The 16,529-nt window shown below is 37.7% G+C and overlaps 1 protein-coding gene across 1 annotated transcript in view; it reads left to right on the top strand.

The window, feature by feature from the left end:
• Positions 1 to 10,961, top strand: part of LOC113121227 (glypican-1-like) — a 54,956-nt gene extending 43,995 nt beyond the window's left edge. The window contains exons 4-9 of the mRNA XM_026291519.1: positions 4,915 to 5,080; positions 5,193 to 5,323; positions 5,469 to 5,585; positions 6,138 to 6,268; positions 6,447 to 6,622; positions 8,208 to 10,961. Of these exons, the coding sequence (XP_026147304.1) occupies positions 4,915 to 5,080; positions 5,193 to 5,323; positions 5,469 to 5,585; positions 6,138 to 6,268; positions 6,447 to 6,622; positions 8,208 to 8,416 (930 nt within the window). The 3' untranslated portion in view covers positions 8,417 to 10,961. The remainder of the gene's footprint in view (positions 1 to 4,914; positions 5,081 to 5,192; positions 5,324 to 5,468; positions 5,586 to 6,137; positions 6,269 to 6,446; positions 6,623 to 8,207) is intronic.
• The last annotated feature ends 5,568 nt before the right edge of the window (positions 10,962 to 16,529 follow it).

Here is a 16,529-nt window from a genome sequence, read left to right as displayed (position 1 = left end):
ATAAAAGAAGGAAATGAAAGAATAAAAGAGAAGAAGCACAGCTGGTCTTCCCTTCTTTCCTCTCTAGCCATTCCTGCATTTTATCCTTTTTTATTAAGGACGGCGTGTGCTGCCTGTGACTTCAGAAGTAGGCCAGTCGCTGCACATCTTTTCTCCACACACTGGGAGGAGCGCAGCCATATTTCTTTCTAATTACTAAAGAGAAGATCGTCTGTAAAGAGAGCACATCTAGACCGCACTGTGACCCCGACCACATACATACATCCCTTATCAGACTTGCCATTTAAGCACAGAGGAACAAGTAGAGCCTTATAAATCAGATGACGGATGGGAAGACATTGGCAAGAAATTTAAGCATATGTTAATGAATGAATAAATCAAGCAAAAGTGGAAACTCTTTTAAAGTACCATGGTATTAGGCTGCTGTAGATGAATAAATAGCATGAGAATCCTCTGAAACACAGGGCTTTTGTTGGATAAGATGAGCCTTGGCTAAAGAGCTGTTACGTGTGAGTCAGGACGAAGAGGAGCGAGAATCCGAGTGCAAGCACAAAGGTTCATCAAAACACAAAAACAGATAATCCAAGCCAAGAACCAGGGTGCAATCCTCACACAGAAAGCAAGAGAGTATCAACTGGGAACACGCATACAGGAACAACAACCGACAAACCACTGAAGCACAGACCTTAACAAGCTAATGGCACACAGGTGGGAGTAATCAGAACAATGAGTCCAGGCAAAGGTTTATGGGAAATGTAGTTTGTGATGGAATGGCAAAGAATTAGTAAGAAGTGGCCCATGGTGGAGCTCATGGTCACTCCAGCTGGTGATTGTGACACTAGCAGACGATCGCAGCAGACCTCACAGGACCAGGGGTCTCATTTCTAAACGTTGCATATGCACAAAATAGGCATAGAAATTGCGTACGCATTTTTTTTTTTTACGCACATATCGGGATTTGTAAAAAATAAACTTGCTGTAAATATGTACGGACATTATAAACCATGCGTACGAACGAAATTATTTATTTCCTGGTTTAAATGGAAAGAAACAACAACAACCAAATTTTCATTGTGATCTCATGCTTTTGGATTCCCACAAAATACAATCAAGTAGTATTATCTTACACAGTTTTGCTGCTCAGCTATATTTAGCTTGTTATAAGGATGTTAAGACTAAAATAACGTTGTTGTTGTTGTTGTTGTTTCATTTTTTCTTTCAGTGTTATTAGCAGTCTGAAAACCTAATGTTCTTCTTTATTTCTAATGTCTGATTCTCTGAATCTGCTTCATGCAGGTTATACTAATTTACCCAAAGCAGAATATAATATAATAATCACACAAAGCATAATGAGAGCAATAAGCTCTGGTGATATTTTTAACCATAGTCTGAGCTCTCAAGAGAGCAAGTTATCTTCTCTGAAATTGTCACCCAGTGTTCTGAAATAGTTCAGTGGCACTTCAACTTCATATCATTTGATTGCGTGCCTAGAGAGTTACTGTATTGCCGTTGCCTAAATTCTGTGAAACCGACAAGCTGGTGATCTAATGTATAAAGTGAATTTGAAACCCCATTTACAACCCATTTTACTTGTGTAATGTGACATATGTCACCATATTAAAATGATTTAACATTGAAGACTAAAGTACTGAATATATATGTGTGTATATGACTAAAGTCTTCTTGAGGAAGACAACATTTGCCTCCCAGTGGAATAAACTCCATGCAAACAACATACTTCCTAAACCACTTTAGATAAACATAGTCGACAGTAGCCTATTTAAGCTTAATTAAGTCTAATTTAGTCTGGCCTTCTCTGAACTACTTTTGGTTTGGGAGGTTTAGTCCAAGAATGTTTCATTTCTGTCCAAGAAAAATCTCCCAGAAGTGTTTTCGGTTCATTTTGCACTTGTATCCTGTTCAGTTACTCCAAAGCTTTTGATTTGCTGTGCTGTGGTCTGTTTGGTATGTTTTCCTGACACGTATCCCAGCAGTTCCTTCTAATAATCAGGAATCAGGGAAACGTGTGTAATCTGCTCCCTAAGGTCTCTGATTCGGGGTTGAAATTAATAATGTGAGGCGATATAATGGCAACAGATGAAAGGATTACATTAGACACCATTGCTGACATTAACCTCTAGCTATCATAGAATTAACTACACCACTAATTCTATAAAGCCCTTTGTTTTGGGATTTTGGTGCCAAATAGATTCTGGCATATGTGCAGTAGAGTCCTCATTAGGATGCAATGGCTGAATGGCAAGTAAAATACAGGCATTGCAATTTCCGAGTGCTTGTTTTTGATAAACAGATATTTAACTCAAATCTACGGTATCTGTAAATGAACGATGAGTTCATCTCACACTATTTTTTACTGTTCTGTCCTCCATCTGCTGTTTCCTTTTTAATCACGGCAATCGGAAACTCAGATCTTAAACCTACAATGTTTAGAATCTCGAGGCACAAGTTCGGAAACTATGACTCATTTCTGCATATTTGGTTCCTTCGAACAGTTCAACAAACAACTCATTTATTCTCACGTGTTCCAGTTCAGTCAAATTGAGATTAATGTCACACAAGGTCACGTTGTTAGCAAGTAAAGTAAAGCAAGAATCTAACAGATTTTTTATTTTATTTTATTTGGCTAGAATATAAAAATGCAGAAAGAAATGCCACCAGAGATAAGCAGAGATGTATATGTCCTTGAAATATGAAAAATAAATGTGAAACATGAAATATGGCAGAATGAAATCAACAAACGTCTCCCAAATCTACATTTGCATCTTCATTATTTTGACAAATCAACAAATGATAGGTTATATTGATTAGATATGACTCATTGCCTACATTATAGCACCTGTGGAGTTACATAACCCATACAGACAGAGATGCTTTAAGATAACAATTTAATATTTGTTCCTTAAGCATAGAATATAGTTCATTTGTCTTAAGCAACTCCCCCTTGTTTTACATCAGCCATGATTTTTCTCATTAATAGTGATTTGAACAATAAATAATACTGAAATTCATATTCTGATGAATATTCTGATTTAACATGTTAAATATAAATATCATTCTTAATTAGCAAAATTTGGTAAGTGCTTATATCAACCTCAGTATGAAATGCCCAGACCAATTCAGTGAGCGAATGGTGAATTCGTGGTTCAGTCATTTGATTTCAAGATTGCTGAACGTCCAGGGTCCAAGAGTCCAAGAGGCTCCCAAACGTGACTCCGCTGTCAGAACTGATCCGTACACTGAGCAGCAATCTCTCTCTGTCCTGCTCTGATCTGATGAATCACACATGCTCAGAGGCTTTGATGTGCCATATTATCCTCCCTCAACTTATTCTATCTCTCTGCTTCCCTCTGTCACACTCTGTCTTCTTCTCTCCTCACTTTCCCTCCCTTCCTGAGCTTCCTGCGCATCTTCACACATCTTTTTTTCTCTCTCATTCACTCCATTTGTCTATTCTCTGTATCTTTCTCATCTTATTCTCTCTTCTTCTTCTTCTTCTTCTTCTCTTCTCTCCTCATTAAAGAGTGTGTGCTTGAGTCATCCTTCGGGTAACAAGCACTGCCAGGTCTCCCTGAAGGGTGGTGTGCGTATGTGCTGTATGTGTGTGTAGGAGTCTTTTTACCTCAGTCCAATTCAGTTATTTATGTCTCAGCGTGTGACAATAATGTATTTCTCTCTTGATGCTGCTTATTTTCACTATGAAGTGATGATATGTGCCTATTAATATCTAGAGTGACGTAAATCTGCTAGCCATGTCATGTGGTGCCTTTCAATCACATTTGATGTCATAGCTGTCATTATATACATCAAAAAGAAGAAAGAAAAAGACTATATATATATATATATATATATATATATATATATATATATATATATATATATATATATATATATATATATATATATATATATTAGCAAAATATGTTGATTCATCCTCAACCAGAATTCAAACATTTTTCAGTTTCTATCTAGGATTAATAATGGGCAAAGGAGTTTTCTTTTATCCAGCTGAACGCATGTGACAGAACTGTAGCTCAGCATTAACTGCACTGATGTCATCTGGGGTTACTTGTCTGATTCTATTTGAATTTAAAAGTAGAGTTAACAATGAAATGCAAATTTATTCACACAGCTTGTTTATGTGCCAAAAGGACCCACCACTAAAAGTCCACAAGAGTTTTTTGCTTTCTGAAAGACTCCTACTCAAAAAACAAAGGAATGCATATGATTGCAAATGTTTCATCATCTGATTGCATTAAAGGCTTTGATTGAAAAATGTTAAGAACCGGTTACCTCACACAAGTCGTTGCAATATACAGCTGTGTACATTCATCTTTGTGAAACTGTGTCAAAGTTGCTTGTCACAGTCATGACTGAATGTTTCATGCAGCCTAATGCAGTTAAGACACAGAAAGAAAACGGGTAGATTTACATAAATCAAATGTCACGCTGACTGCATTTTTATTTACACCTAAACAAAGACTAGACTTGGCTCCAAAATTCAATTTATTTAAACATACAAGCAAATGTCAAGTTTTTTCTCTCCTATCCAAATTACTTTTCCCTAAGGGGCCTTAAATGAATCCCATGCTTTGACATCAGAGGGGCGGAGGTTTCTGATAAAGAGGGAATATTGTGAAAGATGTCTCTGGCCCCATGGAGGTTACTATCAGACAATGTGTAGAAAAGCTTCATGGGAATTCATAATCATTCCAAAATGTACCGTCCAACATCTTTGGACCTCATGGGAAACTGTAGGAACTGATAAAGTCTTGTTTGCAGGATATAATTGTCCCATTTTATTACAAAACAATTCACAGGGCATTTTCATTGGCTACGTGAGTCAGTATAAATATGCCTAGGCTGTTCTCTAAATTCTTTGTCTGTCTCACACAGGTGAATATGAGCACTGAATGTGTGCGCGCCATCATGAAGATGACATACTGTCCTCACTGTAGCGGCATGGCCTTTGCCAAACCCTGCTCAAACTACTGTAAGAATGTCATGAAGGGCTGCCTCGCCAATCAAGCAGATCTGGACTCTGAGTGGAGGAACTTGGCAGGTAGGCGGGACCAAGATGGAGCCTTAAGAGAGCAACATTCGGGTTCTGGAAGTACAAATTCCATTCATTTTTCCATACATTCATGATATAAAGACTTTGTGTTTATGTGTAGATACTATGCTGGAAGTAGTTGACAAACTGAGCCGGCCTTACAGTGTGGATTCGGTGGTTCTGTCTCTGCCAAAACGCATTGCTGAAGCTATTCTCTACATGCAAGACAACCTCAACACGTTCAACAATAAGGTCAGTGCTACACTATAGACCTGTCTGAAAAGACATATCATAAATAGATCCCATGTCCTCAACAATTATGATCCTAAAAATGTGTTAAACTTCTTCTCATGGAATCTTGAGCTAGAGTTAACCAGAACCCTTTCCTGTTCTTCAGGTGTTTCAAGCATGTGGTTCTCCTGCTCAGAGCTCCAAATCTGAGGACCAGATCAAGCGAGGGAGAAACGCAGCAGAAGAAGTGAGCGGCACCCCAGGAGCCCAGCTGGAGAAACTGGTGAGTGTTTGCATAGTGTGCAGTTTTTGCTTCAGGACCCTGCTTTACATCGGAAATATACAAATATCAATTGCCCCTATATCTCCCAATATTATGTTTTAGTAAAATGGTATTTAAATGCTTAGTTGTCAAATTTAAGCTCTGTCGATCTTATTGTGGAGGGAAAAACATATAATGTTATGCCATACAGTGATTACATTTTAATATGTGATAGATGAAAGACACGTGAACCATGACGTAAAGTGATACTAAAGGGCCTTTTACTTGCTAAAAAGAATAAACAATCAATCAGACCAAAGAAGAGATGTAGTAGATTGTGTACAACAGGTTTTTCAGTAAACATTTGAAAATTTGCTTATAAAATATGACACAATAGGCTTTATAGGGTTAATATTATGTGAACTGCACAGGCTCAATAATGTTTAAAATGATAGTAGGAACATTTTGTAAATGCATAAACAACAGCTGAAGTGTTATTTATTTTATTATTTGTAATTAGAAATATTTTTCAGTGCTGTCTATGTATGTGATATCCCATTTTCTTTCTCTCAGTTATCCGATGTGTCCAGAATGTTGAGGGATATCATGCAGTACTGGGTCCATTTGCCCAGAAAACTATGTGTGGATCGCAATTCTGGACCGAGTGAAACAGACAAATGTTGGAACGGAATGAATGTGGCTAGGTAAATGCACATAAACAACTCATTCAACCTCATTCATGCACAGTGACTACAGGATTATTTTATACCAGTCTTATAGTACAAAATCTGCAGCTTTTCAAAAAGCCAGGGAGCATAGATATCACTTATCAATCACGAAACAGATCACATGCATCTTTCTTGTTGTGTTGTGTTCTGTCAGTTATCTGCCAGAAGTGATGGGAGACGGGCTGGCCAGTCAGATCAATAATCCTGAGGTGGAGATTGACATTACCAAACCAGACATGGCTGTACGCAATCAGATCATGCAGCTTAGGATAATGATCAACCGACTAACGTACGCCATCAATGGAAAGGATGTGGACTTCCAGGACACCAGTAAGTATACACATACTGTACACTTGGAGTCTTTCGCAAATAAATTAATACGTTTATTCAGCAAGTAACAGCGCAGACATTTATCATGTTAGAAAACATTTCCAGTTATTTGAAATAAAGGCATTTCTTTTGAACTTTTAAGGAATCCTAAAAAAAATAGGATTTCCAAAGAAATATTAAGCAGCACAACTATTTTTCAGTATTGTTAATAAATGTTTCATTTAGGATCATGTGATTGGCCATTAAAGCAATAAATTACATTTGAAATACTTAAATAGAATTTAAATTCAATTCAAAATATTAGTTTGTAGTTCAAGTGTGTAGCGCTGAGACCCTATTGTAATTGTTAGAATGGTCAAGGATCAGCAATATCCATGTAAAACTGATCGTGCAGACCAATAAATACAGACCACATATATATATATATATAAAACTGTTGAACTTTCCTCATTTGATAGCTTTTAACATGGTAATTTAGAAAATGGGCATTGCCAAATACACCCCAAAGCCTATAAATCCTAAATGAAAACTCAAAACTTCACAAAACTAGGTGAGCACATTTGGCCAGGACAGGATTTAGGGGGACGGGGCCCCTGGGCTTGAGGTTATGTTTGGGCCCTATACCTACAATACAATTGCCCTCAAATATAACTTTATTATGGAGTAACACAAAATACACATACGTATGCTTTGAGGTTCATTAATAGTACAATTAATACGCAACATGTCTTGGCTATAGTCAAAGTTTAAATGTAATATTAAAAATATATTATAATATTATAAACAGGATGGGTTCTGTTTGAGAAACAGCAAGTTAAATGAATGTTAATTCAAAACATCAGCTAACCGTTAGCTGTTAAATGGTAGTTTAACAGAATTAAAACCAGAGTTAGAATTAACTACCGTATTTTCCGTACTATAAGTCACACTTTTTTTCATAGTTTGGATGGTCCTGCGACTTATAGTCAGGTGCAACTTATTTATCAAAATTAATTTGACATGAACGAAGAGAAATGAACTAAGACAAATGAACCAAGAGAAAAGGGTGCTCTATGCTGTTCAGTGCTCTTGTAGCCTACACTGAAAACATAGAGCGCCCTCTCGTGGCTGTAGACGGTAATGTTTCCTCTTGGTTCATTTGTCTTAGTTCATTTCTCTTGGTTCATGTCAAATAAATTTTGATAAATAAGTTGCACCTGACTATAAGTCGCAGGACCATCCAAACTATGAAAAAAAGTGTGACTTATAGTCCAGTGTGACTTATATATGTTTTTTCATCATCATGACGTACTTTTGGACTGGTGCGAATTATACTCAGGTGCGACTTATAGTCCGAAAAATACGGTACTTGTTTTGCTACAAAAAGAGGGTACACTAAATGATTGATAAAAAAAATAACCAACTATTTCACTTACTAAAATGAGTCTAATTTAAAAAACATCTTCTGGCTATAAAAACGTTAAGTTAACTTAGAAGTGCAGCTATTTAAAGTTAGTTACTCTTAAATCCTGGAATGTAGCTTCATCATTGCTGCGGAACGTTACTGAATTCTGTCTCACTTAAATCTCCTCGTGGTGTTCTTTAGGTGATGATATCAGCGGTTCAGGAAGTGGAATGTGTGCCGGCGATCAGTGTTCTCGTGATACACGTTTATCAGCCCCAAACACGGACAAACCCAATGTATACAGCTATCCATCAGAGAAGAAGAAGGTGGTGACAGGAAGAAGCAGCCAGAACCTTCCTTGTGTCAGCCTCTACCTTCTCTCACTGGTCACAGTCTTGCTTAGGCGATAATTACAGGCAATTCCACCAACTGGGACTGAGTACAGGACTAGGTTGGATTGTGGAGGGGCGGGTTTAGTCACATTGCCAAAACAAACATGCAAACATCAACAGAAACCGGCGAATGCATCACTTTTTATTTTGTCTTGAATAAGAAGACCATGGAATATTCTTAGATCTGTGTACTTTTTTGTCTCTTATTTGATATATGACACCCCTAGAGCTGGTCTTTTGCTTGTCTTTATGTCTGTGGTGAAAAAGGTCTCTGCGAATGCGCCAGTCTGTAACAACAGCTATGAAAATCCACCCCAACAAACAAGACATGCTGGTTTTTCCTTATTCAAAAATCATTTAAGATTGTATTTATTTATTAATTTAGACCCATAATAATGATAAGACGTCTCTGGCCCCTCAAGCATGAGAATGTCCTTCAACACTCGATCAAAAAACGAACCATGTGTTCTTCTTATCTTTGTTTTAAAGCTTTTCTGAACATGCAAACAAGCTTAACTGAGTCTTGTTTCATGAAAACCAGCTGTCTCACACTGTCTCTGTCTCTCTCTTGCGTTTATTGTACTAGTTTTTGCACTCCGCTTTGCAAATGGATTTCAGGGGCCATTTTAAAGAAAACACAAAATGTATTTACTCTGGATGTAAATAAACGTGTACTAACCACAGTCACATTTTCAGTATATCCTTGAGGAGTCTCAGCCGCACTAGAGCAACATTTGGGATGAAACGTTAATGCACCAGAAATGAGAAAGAGACAGATGTGTTTTACGATGCACTCTAATCCATGGGACAGATATACAATGACAGAAAGTGATTTTACACGTGGGAAAAGACAAGCCGGAGAATGAAAGACTTGAAACCGAAGGGTTGTGGAGGGGGTTTCCGGACATTGTTAATTTAATATTGATTCAGACCACACAGAGATGTGTTATGTGTGATTGCACTTCAGAGAAAGTGTTGCTTTGTAAGTACTCACTATACAAAATATACACGTGTACTCATTCTGCATCCACGACAGATCAGATTAGTTCAGTGAGTCACAGATGTGTGTCTCAAATATATCTCAGCTCTGCACCCTGCCCTTCATTAGCAGACAAGTTGGATTGTTTATGATACACACACAATGTATGTCAGATGAAGGTAAGAATCATTCTCTATGCAAGTATGTAAACACAAATAACGTTAGTATGTATACTAATATTTTTTGCGTCAATGTAGCGCTAGCACACCTTAGTACTCAACGGGGCGATAGAGTTACCATCAAATGTTTGCATTATAAAAATTTAATGTTGTTGTTATTAAGTTAACTATATCTATAAATATGTTTTCCTTTGGACTAACTTGAACTAGCTTGCTAAGCTAAATAGCATGCATGCCTCCCATACTTATGTTACATTATGAAATACACCGAGTCTAATTCGTTTGGAGTATAGATGGATTGTTAGAATGACTTTACTCATGGGTGCGATAGAGTTACCATCAAATATTTGCGTTCTTGAATTGAATGTCATGAATGTTGACTGTTGGACCAACTAAACTAGCTTGCTAAGCTAAATCCACTGTGGCTTCATCATGATAGTAGGTAAAATTTTGCTGAAAATGGCTTAATACCCACAATTGTGCACCTTTTGTACTTATGTTACATTATAATATACATTGAAGATAAAGTTTCCAGCATTCCCGTGACCCTACAGATGATAAGAGGACAGGGTGGATAAACTTTCATAATGCAATGTAAAATTAAGCATGGCTAGAAGCATTTGTGTTTTCATACTTGCAAAGAATTTCAGGCTGAAGAGAGAATGACATGTTTCGACCAAGCCTGGGAAGAGCATAATTTTTATGAACTATGCCTTTGTAGAGGTTACAGGAAGTGATGTAATTGTCCTTAATGACGATTAAGGTTGACGCTGGCTCTGCAGATAAAGTGCTTCAGTTTCTGTCACTATGAAGTTGTGTACAGATCTGACCAGGTCAATGAGGTGGAGAATAACACCCCCTCCCTTCCAGTTTAGAAATGTTGCACTTTGCATGATGCACACGGCCACGTCCGCATGATTACAGCACATGATCCAGGGGTCGATAAAAGAAAAACATCCCACGGCAGTGTTATGGATGGTTGGTTGATCGATTGGATCAGATGTGGTTGGAGAAACGGACCCACGGCACAATTCACCAACTATCTATAGAATACTCTGACCTGAAATCAGTCTTAACTGTCTTTAGCACGTTTGTTGAACCATTGACAGTTGGTAGTCTGACCCCAGGTCAGGTAAACAGTCCCACCTTTAGGTTCAGTGGTGTAACGGTGGTCGCTCTTTACTGATGAATGTGGCTGATATCGTCAAAATGTGTTGAGAATCGAAATGCATTCTGGTATATACTTTTGTTCCTGTTTTTTTTTTATTTTAAGGTTGTTTGTGTTTAAGGTTGAAATTAGAGCATTTTGAAGAGACTGAGGAAATTACTGTCCATTGTTATTGTATGTTCTTTAAAAAGAAAGAGGAGAAACCCTTGTGTCAATTATATAGATCAAAAGATTTTGAAAATATCTGTGTCATGTTCATTTTGTTCACACACACACATGCGCACACACACACACACACTGATGTCACAAATTATATTATAAACACAATTTAATTAAATTGTAAAATGTTTGAATGTAGAAACTTTGAATATCATAGTATTTGATATGATTACAGTTTGTATATATAACCAATATATATATATATATATATATATATATATATATATATATATATATATATATATATATATATATATATATATATATATATATATACAGTACAGACCAAAAGACCATAACAAAAAAGTGTGAAACAACTAAAAATATGTCATATTCTGGGTTCTTCAAAGTAGCCATCTTTTGCTTTGATTACTGCTTTGCACACTCTTGGCATTCTCTTGATGAGCTTCAAGAGGTAGTCACCTGAAATGGTCTTCCAACGGTCTTGAAGGAGTTCCCGAGAGATGCTTAGCATTTGTTGGCCCTTTTGCCTTCTGTCTGCGGTCCAGCTCACCCCTAAACCATCTGGATTGGGTTCAGGTCTGGTGACTGTGGAGGCCAGGTCATCTGGCGCAGCACCCCATCACTCTCCTTCTTGGTCAAATAGCCCTTGATGCCTTCAGTGTGAATCTACAATTTTCATAGTCATGAAAATAAAGAAAACTCTTTGAATGAGAAGGTCTGTCCAAACTTTTGGTCTGTACTGTATATGTCCTGTGAAGGTCTGCTCCCTGGGTGCTGCAGCATAAATGGCTGCCCACTGCTCCGGGTGTGTGTTCACTGCTGTGTGTGTGTGTGCACTTTGGATGGGTTAAAAGCAGAGCATTAATTCTGAGTATGGGTCACCATACTTGGCTGTATGTCACGTCACTGAATGTATTTAATATGAACAGTCCTGTGAGACTGAAATTCAAGACCAAAACTACTCCTTTCTGCACATTTATTTACAGTATTTGTGCATTACACAAGACAAGTGTGAAAACCAAGATTCATATTTCAGTGTTACACACCATTTTCTCTTTTATTGCTGAAAACCATCAAAGAACACACATCAACCTTCTTTAAAAAAAAAAAAAAAAAAATTCCTCTCAGCTATGAGGGTCTGTTCCAATGTTTTTCTCCCTCTCACCTGCTCGTCTCCTGGGTAGAGCCCATCTGTGCCCTCTACACGACTGATGATGTCAACAGCCATTTCCTGTCTAATTGTGCCAGTCTATTCATGCCAGTGTATCTGCTCTGAGATCAGTGTCAGTGCCTCATTGATTATTCTGCATAATCTCATTTGTTCTACAACACTCTCTCTCTCTCTCTCTCTCTCTCTCTCTCTCTGTCTCTCTCTCTCTCGACATGCTTGGCTCATGCGGTTTCTTTCTCTTTCCCTGCTGATCAGGTGGGTCTGTGTTAATTTTACCCAATTGTGGAGGCTGATTACTGGAACAGACATCATTCATATTGTGAGCTGCTCTGCAGAAAGACAAAACTCTTATCTCTCATTCTGGTACTAAAATAGCATCTCATTTCTTCCCAAAACACACAGACGCCACGCTCAGTACAGCAGATGGACAATTTTTACATTAAGAAACATAGGGTTTAATATCCATTCATTTTGTTTCCACAAAACACAGCCTTGACCAAGGCAAAAACCTTGGCAAATAAATTCAAACCGGCAAATCCTCAAACAGGGATCGAACATAGAAAAGTGCATCTCTTTTTCCATGTAATTTCAGATTTTTAGATACAGTATGTTTAATTGGCTTGTTTTTCTAGCAGTCTCTGGCTGTTCCTTACAAGTAAATACCATTTTTGTACTACAGTGGTTGTTTTGTACATGTACTGTGTTACTGCCATGGTATTTTACTAATTCTAAGAACATCAGGGTAATAGATTTCTTGTTTTGTGCAAATAATAATAATGGTTTACTTAAAGTCCTAAAGTGTTATTTACTTGAGCGCATGTTTCTAGAGAACTGAAACAGGACAAAGGCCCAACAAATCTGCTTGTTAAATTCCAGTTGCATCACATATCATGCTTTCGGACACTATTTGAACTACCCTGTAAATTCCACAGTGTATAAATATTTTGATAATACATTGCCATGCTATATATAAAAGTATACCATTCTGCATAACTGCAGTAAATGATCAATCATTGTATAAAGAGCTTTATGAGGATTGCGGCTGCTTCATCGCTTGAACCTGACATTTCTTTCCACACCCCACATAGAGGCCTGCGGCCCAGCTTCATATTGGTGTGTTTGAAGCAAATTTCTTTTATGTGACATGAAGGCCCTGCTGCATGTCCCTCACTTTGATGAAATCTGGTCAGCAGGCAATGCGATGCACATCCTCTTTTTCCTGTGTGCTTAGAACGCCCCGCATCCGCTTCCGCTGTCTTCCTCCAGATTGATACCAGGCAGACTCCCCATGAAACAAAAGCTTCAATGTGACAATGTGTCATCCTCTGTGTTTATTTAGCAGAGCGATGGATGTCTGTAGGAAGATCTGAAGCGTATCACTTTCTACCTCCAGATGGATGATGGTTAATAATGAGACAATGTGCACGTCCAACATCAACAGCACTGTATCCCTCATCTGAGATTCCTCTCGTGTTTGTGAAGCCACCGGCTAGAAATAAAATGCCATACGGTTCTTATTTGGGCTCTTAAGAGCGAGTCCAAACGTTATTTTATTGTATTTGTGGTTCAAGTGCTGCATATCTTTCCGATGTTCTTCCATCTCTGTAAAACATTCCTTTCACGCTAGACTAAATTGACCATTGCTGTTATTTATCCGCATCAGCAAACTCTTCACTGATTCATAGCATTTCATATTAGCATGGCCTTGACCTTGCTGACAGAATGAAAATCTTTTCAAATATTTTGTGCAGTGTGTTCGGGAACACTGTAAACCACAAGTTTATTGCTTATTTTTCCTGAAATATGTCACTAAAGGCTAGACAAGAAAGTTACAGTCTGACTGTTTCCAGGCCTAATTTTGGGTGCTGTTTTATTGAAGATTTTTTTAAAAAGCTACCCTTCACTTTCCCACACACACTGGGGTTTGTAATACCTTGAATTAACTTGTTTTTTAAACAAGACATATAGCATAGACAGTAGGTTGTTTTGGGTAACTCAAGCTAAGTTAACTCGTCACTAAAGTAAAAAAAAAAAAAAAAAAAAAGTCCATACATATTCCCTTTTCAATGTAAATTACTGCCTTATTAACATCTCCTCAAAATAATCTTGAAGTATCATTGCTGTTCGCAGCAAAAAGGCAGAATGAGCTAGATGACAAAGCTTAGTGCAAGGGTTAAGCGATTTGAACAAACCTCCCCTGAATCTCTTTTGTGCTGTTGTTTGTTTGTAGCCTATATGCTGTTTTATAGTTATTAGCAGGTCATAAAGTGGAGGAAATACTATACAGTAGATCTAAAAACTGTAGATTTGTAGACATGCAAATGTCAAGGAACAGTTTATTTTTGACGAATCAATTCAAAGATTAAGTGATTCCCTCTTAACCCATAAAAACGATCGTTTGCCGCCATCTGCAGGCGTAAATATGTAATACAAGTCCTCACTGAACTAAACTTTAAAGGAATATTTTTGAAGAACATAATGAAAAGACCTGAGTCAGTGGAAAATTCGAATCAAAACCATGGCTAATTTTTGGTTATACGTTTTTTTTTTTTTTTTTTTTTGTAGTAAGATGATGGTTAATTTTCGTAGGGGAACTCTTTATCAGCAGGCCTTTCCAATAGCCTACTTGCATCGCATGTATTCAGAATAAACCTAAAAAAGTTGTTAAGTCTGATGTATTTCAAGCCTTAAAGTTGAAGTGAGTTTGTCTACCTTTAACAATAAAATACACATGAGGCAAACCACTGGAACAATTTAGTAATTATTATTTAAGCTGTGAGGTCAAAAGTCGAAATCCTGTTTTTCTTGTTAATTAAAAATAAAGACAGAAAGAAAGAAAGAAAGAAAGAAAGAAAGAAATGAAATACTGCGTCTTATTATGCGTTGCTGATTTAATAAATAAATGCAGATTTTAAGTTTTTAGAAATTCTATTGGAAATTAAAAAGTTTTTAAATATTAGACATTTAATTAGCATTTGCTGCCATCCAGTGGTTATTTAATATAAAGGATTTTTTTTGTATTCAAACTAAAATTTCCATGGCATTCTGTTTATTTCTGGGTACCCAATATTACCCAATAGACATTATTTAGGGTGATATTTAACATCAGCCACATGTGTTGTTCACAGTGCAGGTGTTTTGAAAGCATTCTACTACTCTCTCTTGTCTCTCCTGGCTTTAAGACTTTAACATCCCACCTCTTAAAGACATTTGGAGGAGAGAACCCGACGAGGAGAGAGTCTGAGCTTCTCAGATAATTGTGAGGTTGGCCTACATTCCAACTCGCTTGCTTGGTGTGGTACTGGGTCACTTCACACAAAGATAATCAATTCTACCGGCTCAGGCGGAGCAGGTTAAAGTCTTGTATATATTTTTTTTTACGACAGACAGAAAAGCCAGAAAACAGTTTTTTTTTTTTTTTTTTTATGCCCCATATACACTCACCTAAAGGACTAGGAACACCAGTTCAATTTCTCATTAATGCAATTATAATCAACCAATCACATGGCGGTTGCTTTTGGTCAAGACAATCTCCTGAACTCCAAACTGAATGTCAGAATGGGAAAGAAAGGTGATTTTAAGCAATTTTGAGCGTGGCATGGTTGTTGGTGCCAGACGGGCCGGTCTGAGTATTTCACAATCTGCTCAGTTACTGGGATTTTCACGCACAACCATTTCTAGGGTTTACAAAGAATGGTGTGAAAAGGGAAAAACATCCAGTATGTGGCAGTCCTGTGGGCCAAAATGACTTGTTGATGCTAGAGGTCAGAGGAGAATGGGACGACTGATTTAAGCTGATAGAAGAGCAACTTTAACTGAAATAATCACTCGTTACAACCGAGGTATGCAGCAAAGCATTTGTGAAGTCACAACACGCACAACCTTGAGGAGGATGGGCTACAACAGCAGAAGACCCCACTGGGTACCACTCATCTCCACTACAAATAGGAAAAAGAGGCTACAGTTTGCACAAGCTCACCAAAATTGGACAGTTGAAGACTGGAAAAATGTTGCCTGGTCTGATGAGTCTCGATTTCTGTTGAGACATTCAGATGGTAGAGTCAGAATTTGGCATAAACAGAATGAGAAGATGGATCCATCATGTCTTGTTACCACTAGGCTGGCTGGCTGCTGGTGGTGTAATGGTGTGGGGGATGTTTTCTTGGCACGCTTTAGGCCCCTTAATGCCAATTGGGCATCGTTTAAATGTCACTGCCTACCTGAGCATTGTTTCTGACCATGTCCGTCCCTTTATGACCACCATATACCCATCCTCTGATGTCTACTTCCAGCAGGATAATGCACCATGTCACAAAGCTGGAATCATTTCAAATTGGTTTCTTGAACATGACAATGAGTTCACTGTACTAAAATGGCCCCCACAGTCACCAGATCTCAACCCAATAGAGCATCTTTGGGATGTGGTGGAACGGGAGCTTCGTGCCCAAATC

Source organism: Carassius auratus, chromosome 2 (genome assembly GCF_003368295.1).
Source record: "Carassius auratus strain Wakin chromosome 2, ASM336829v1, whole genome shotgun sequence".
NCBI classification, from domain to species: domain Eukaryota; kingdom Metazoa; phylum Chordata; class Actinopteri; order Cypriniformes; family Cyprinidae; genus Carassius; species Carassius auratus.
The sequence above is the reverse complement of the archived record's forward strand: the minus strand, read 5'-3'. Positions and strand labels throughout refer to the sequence as shown.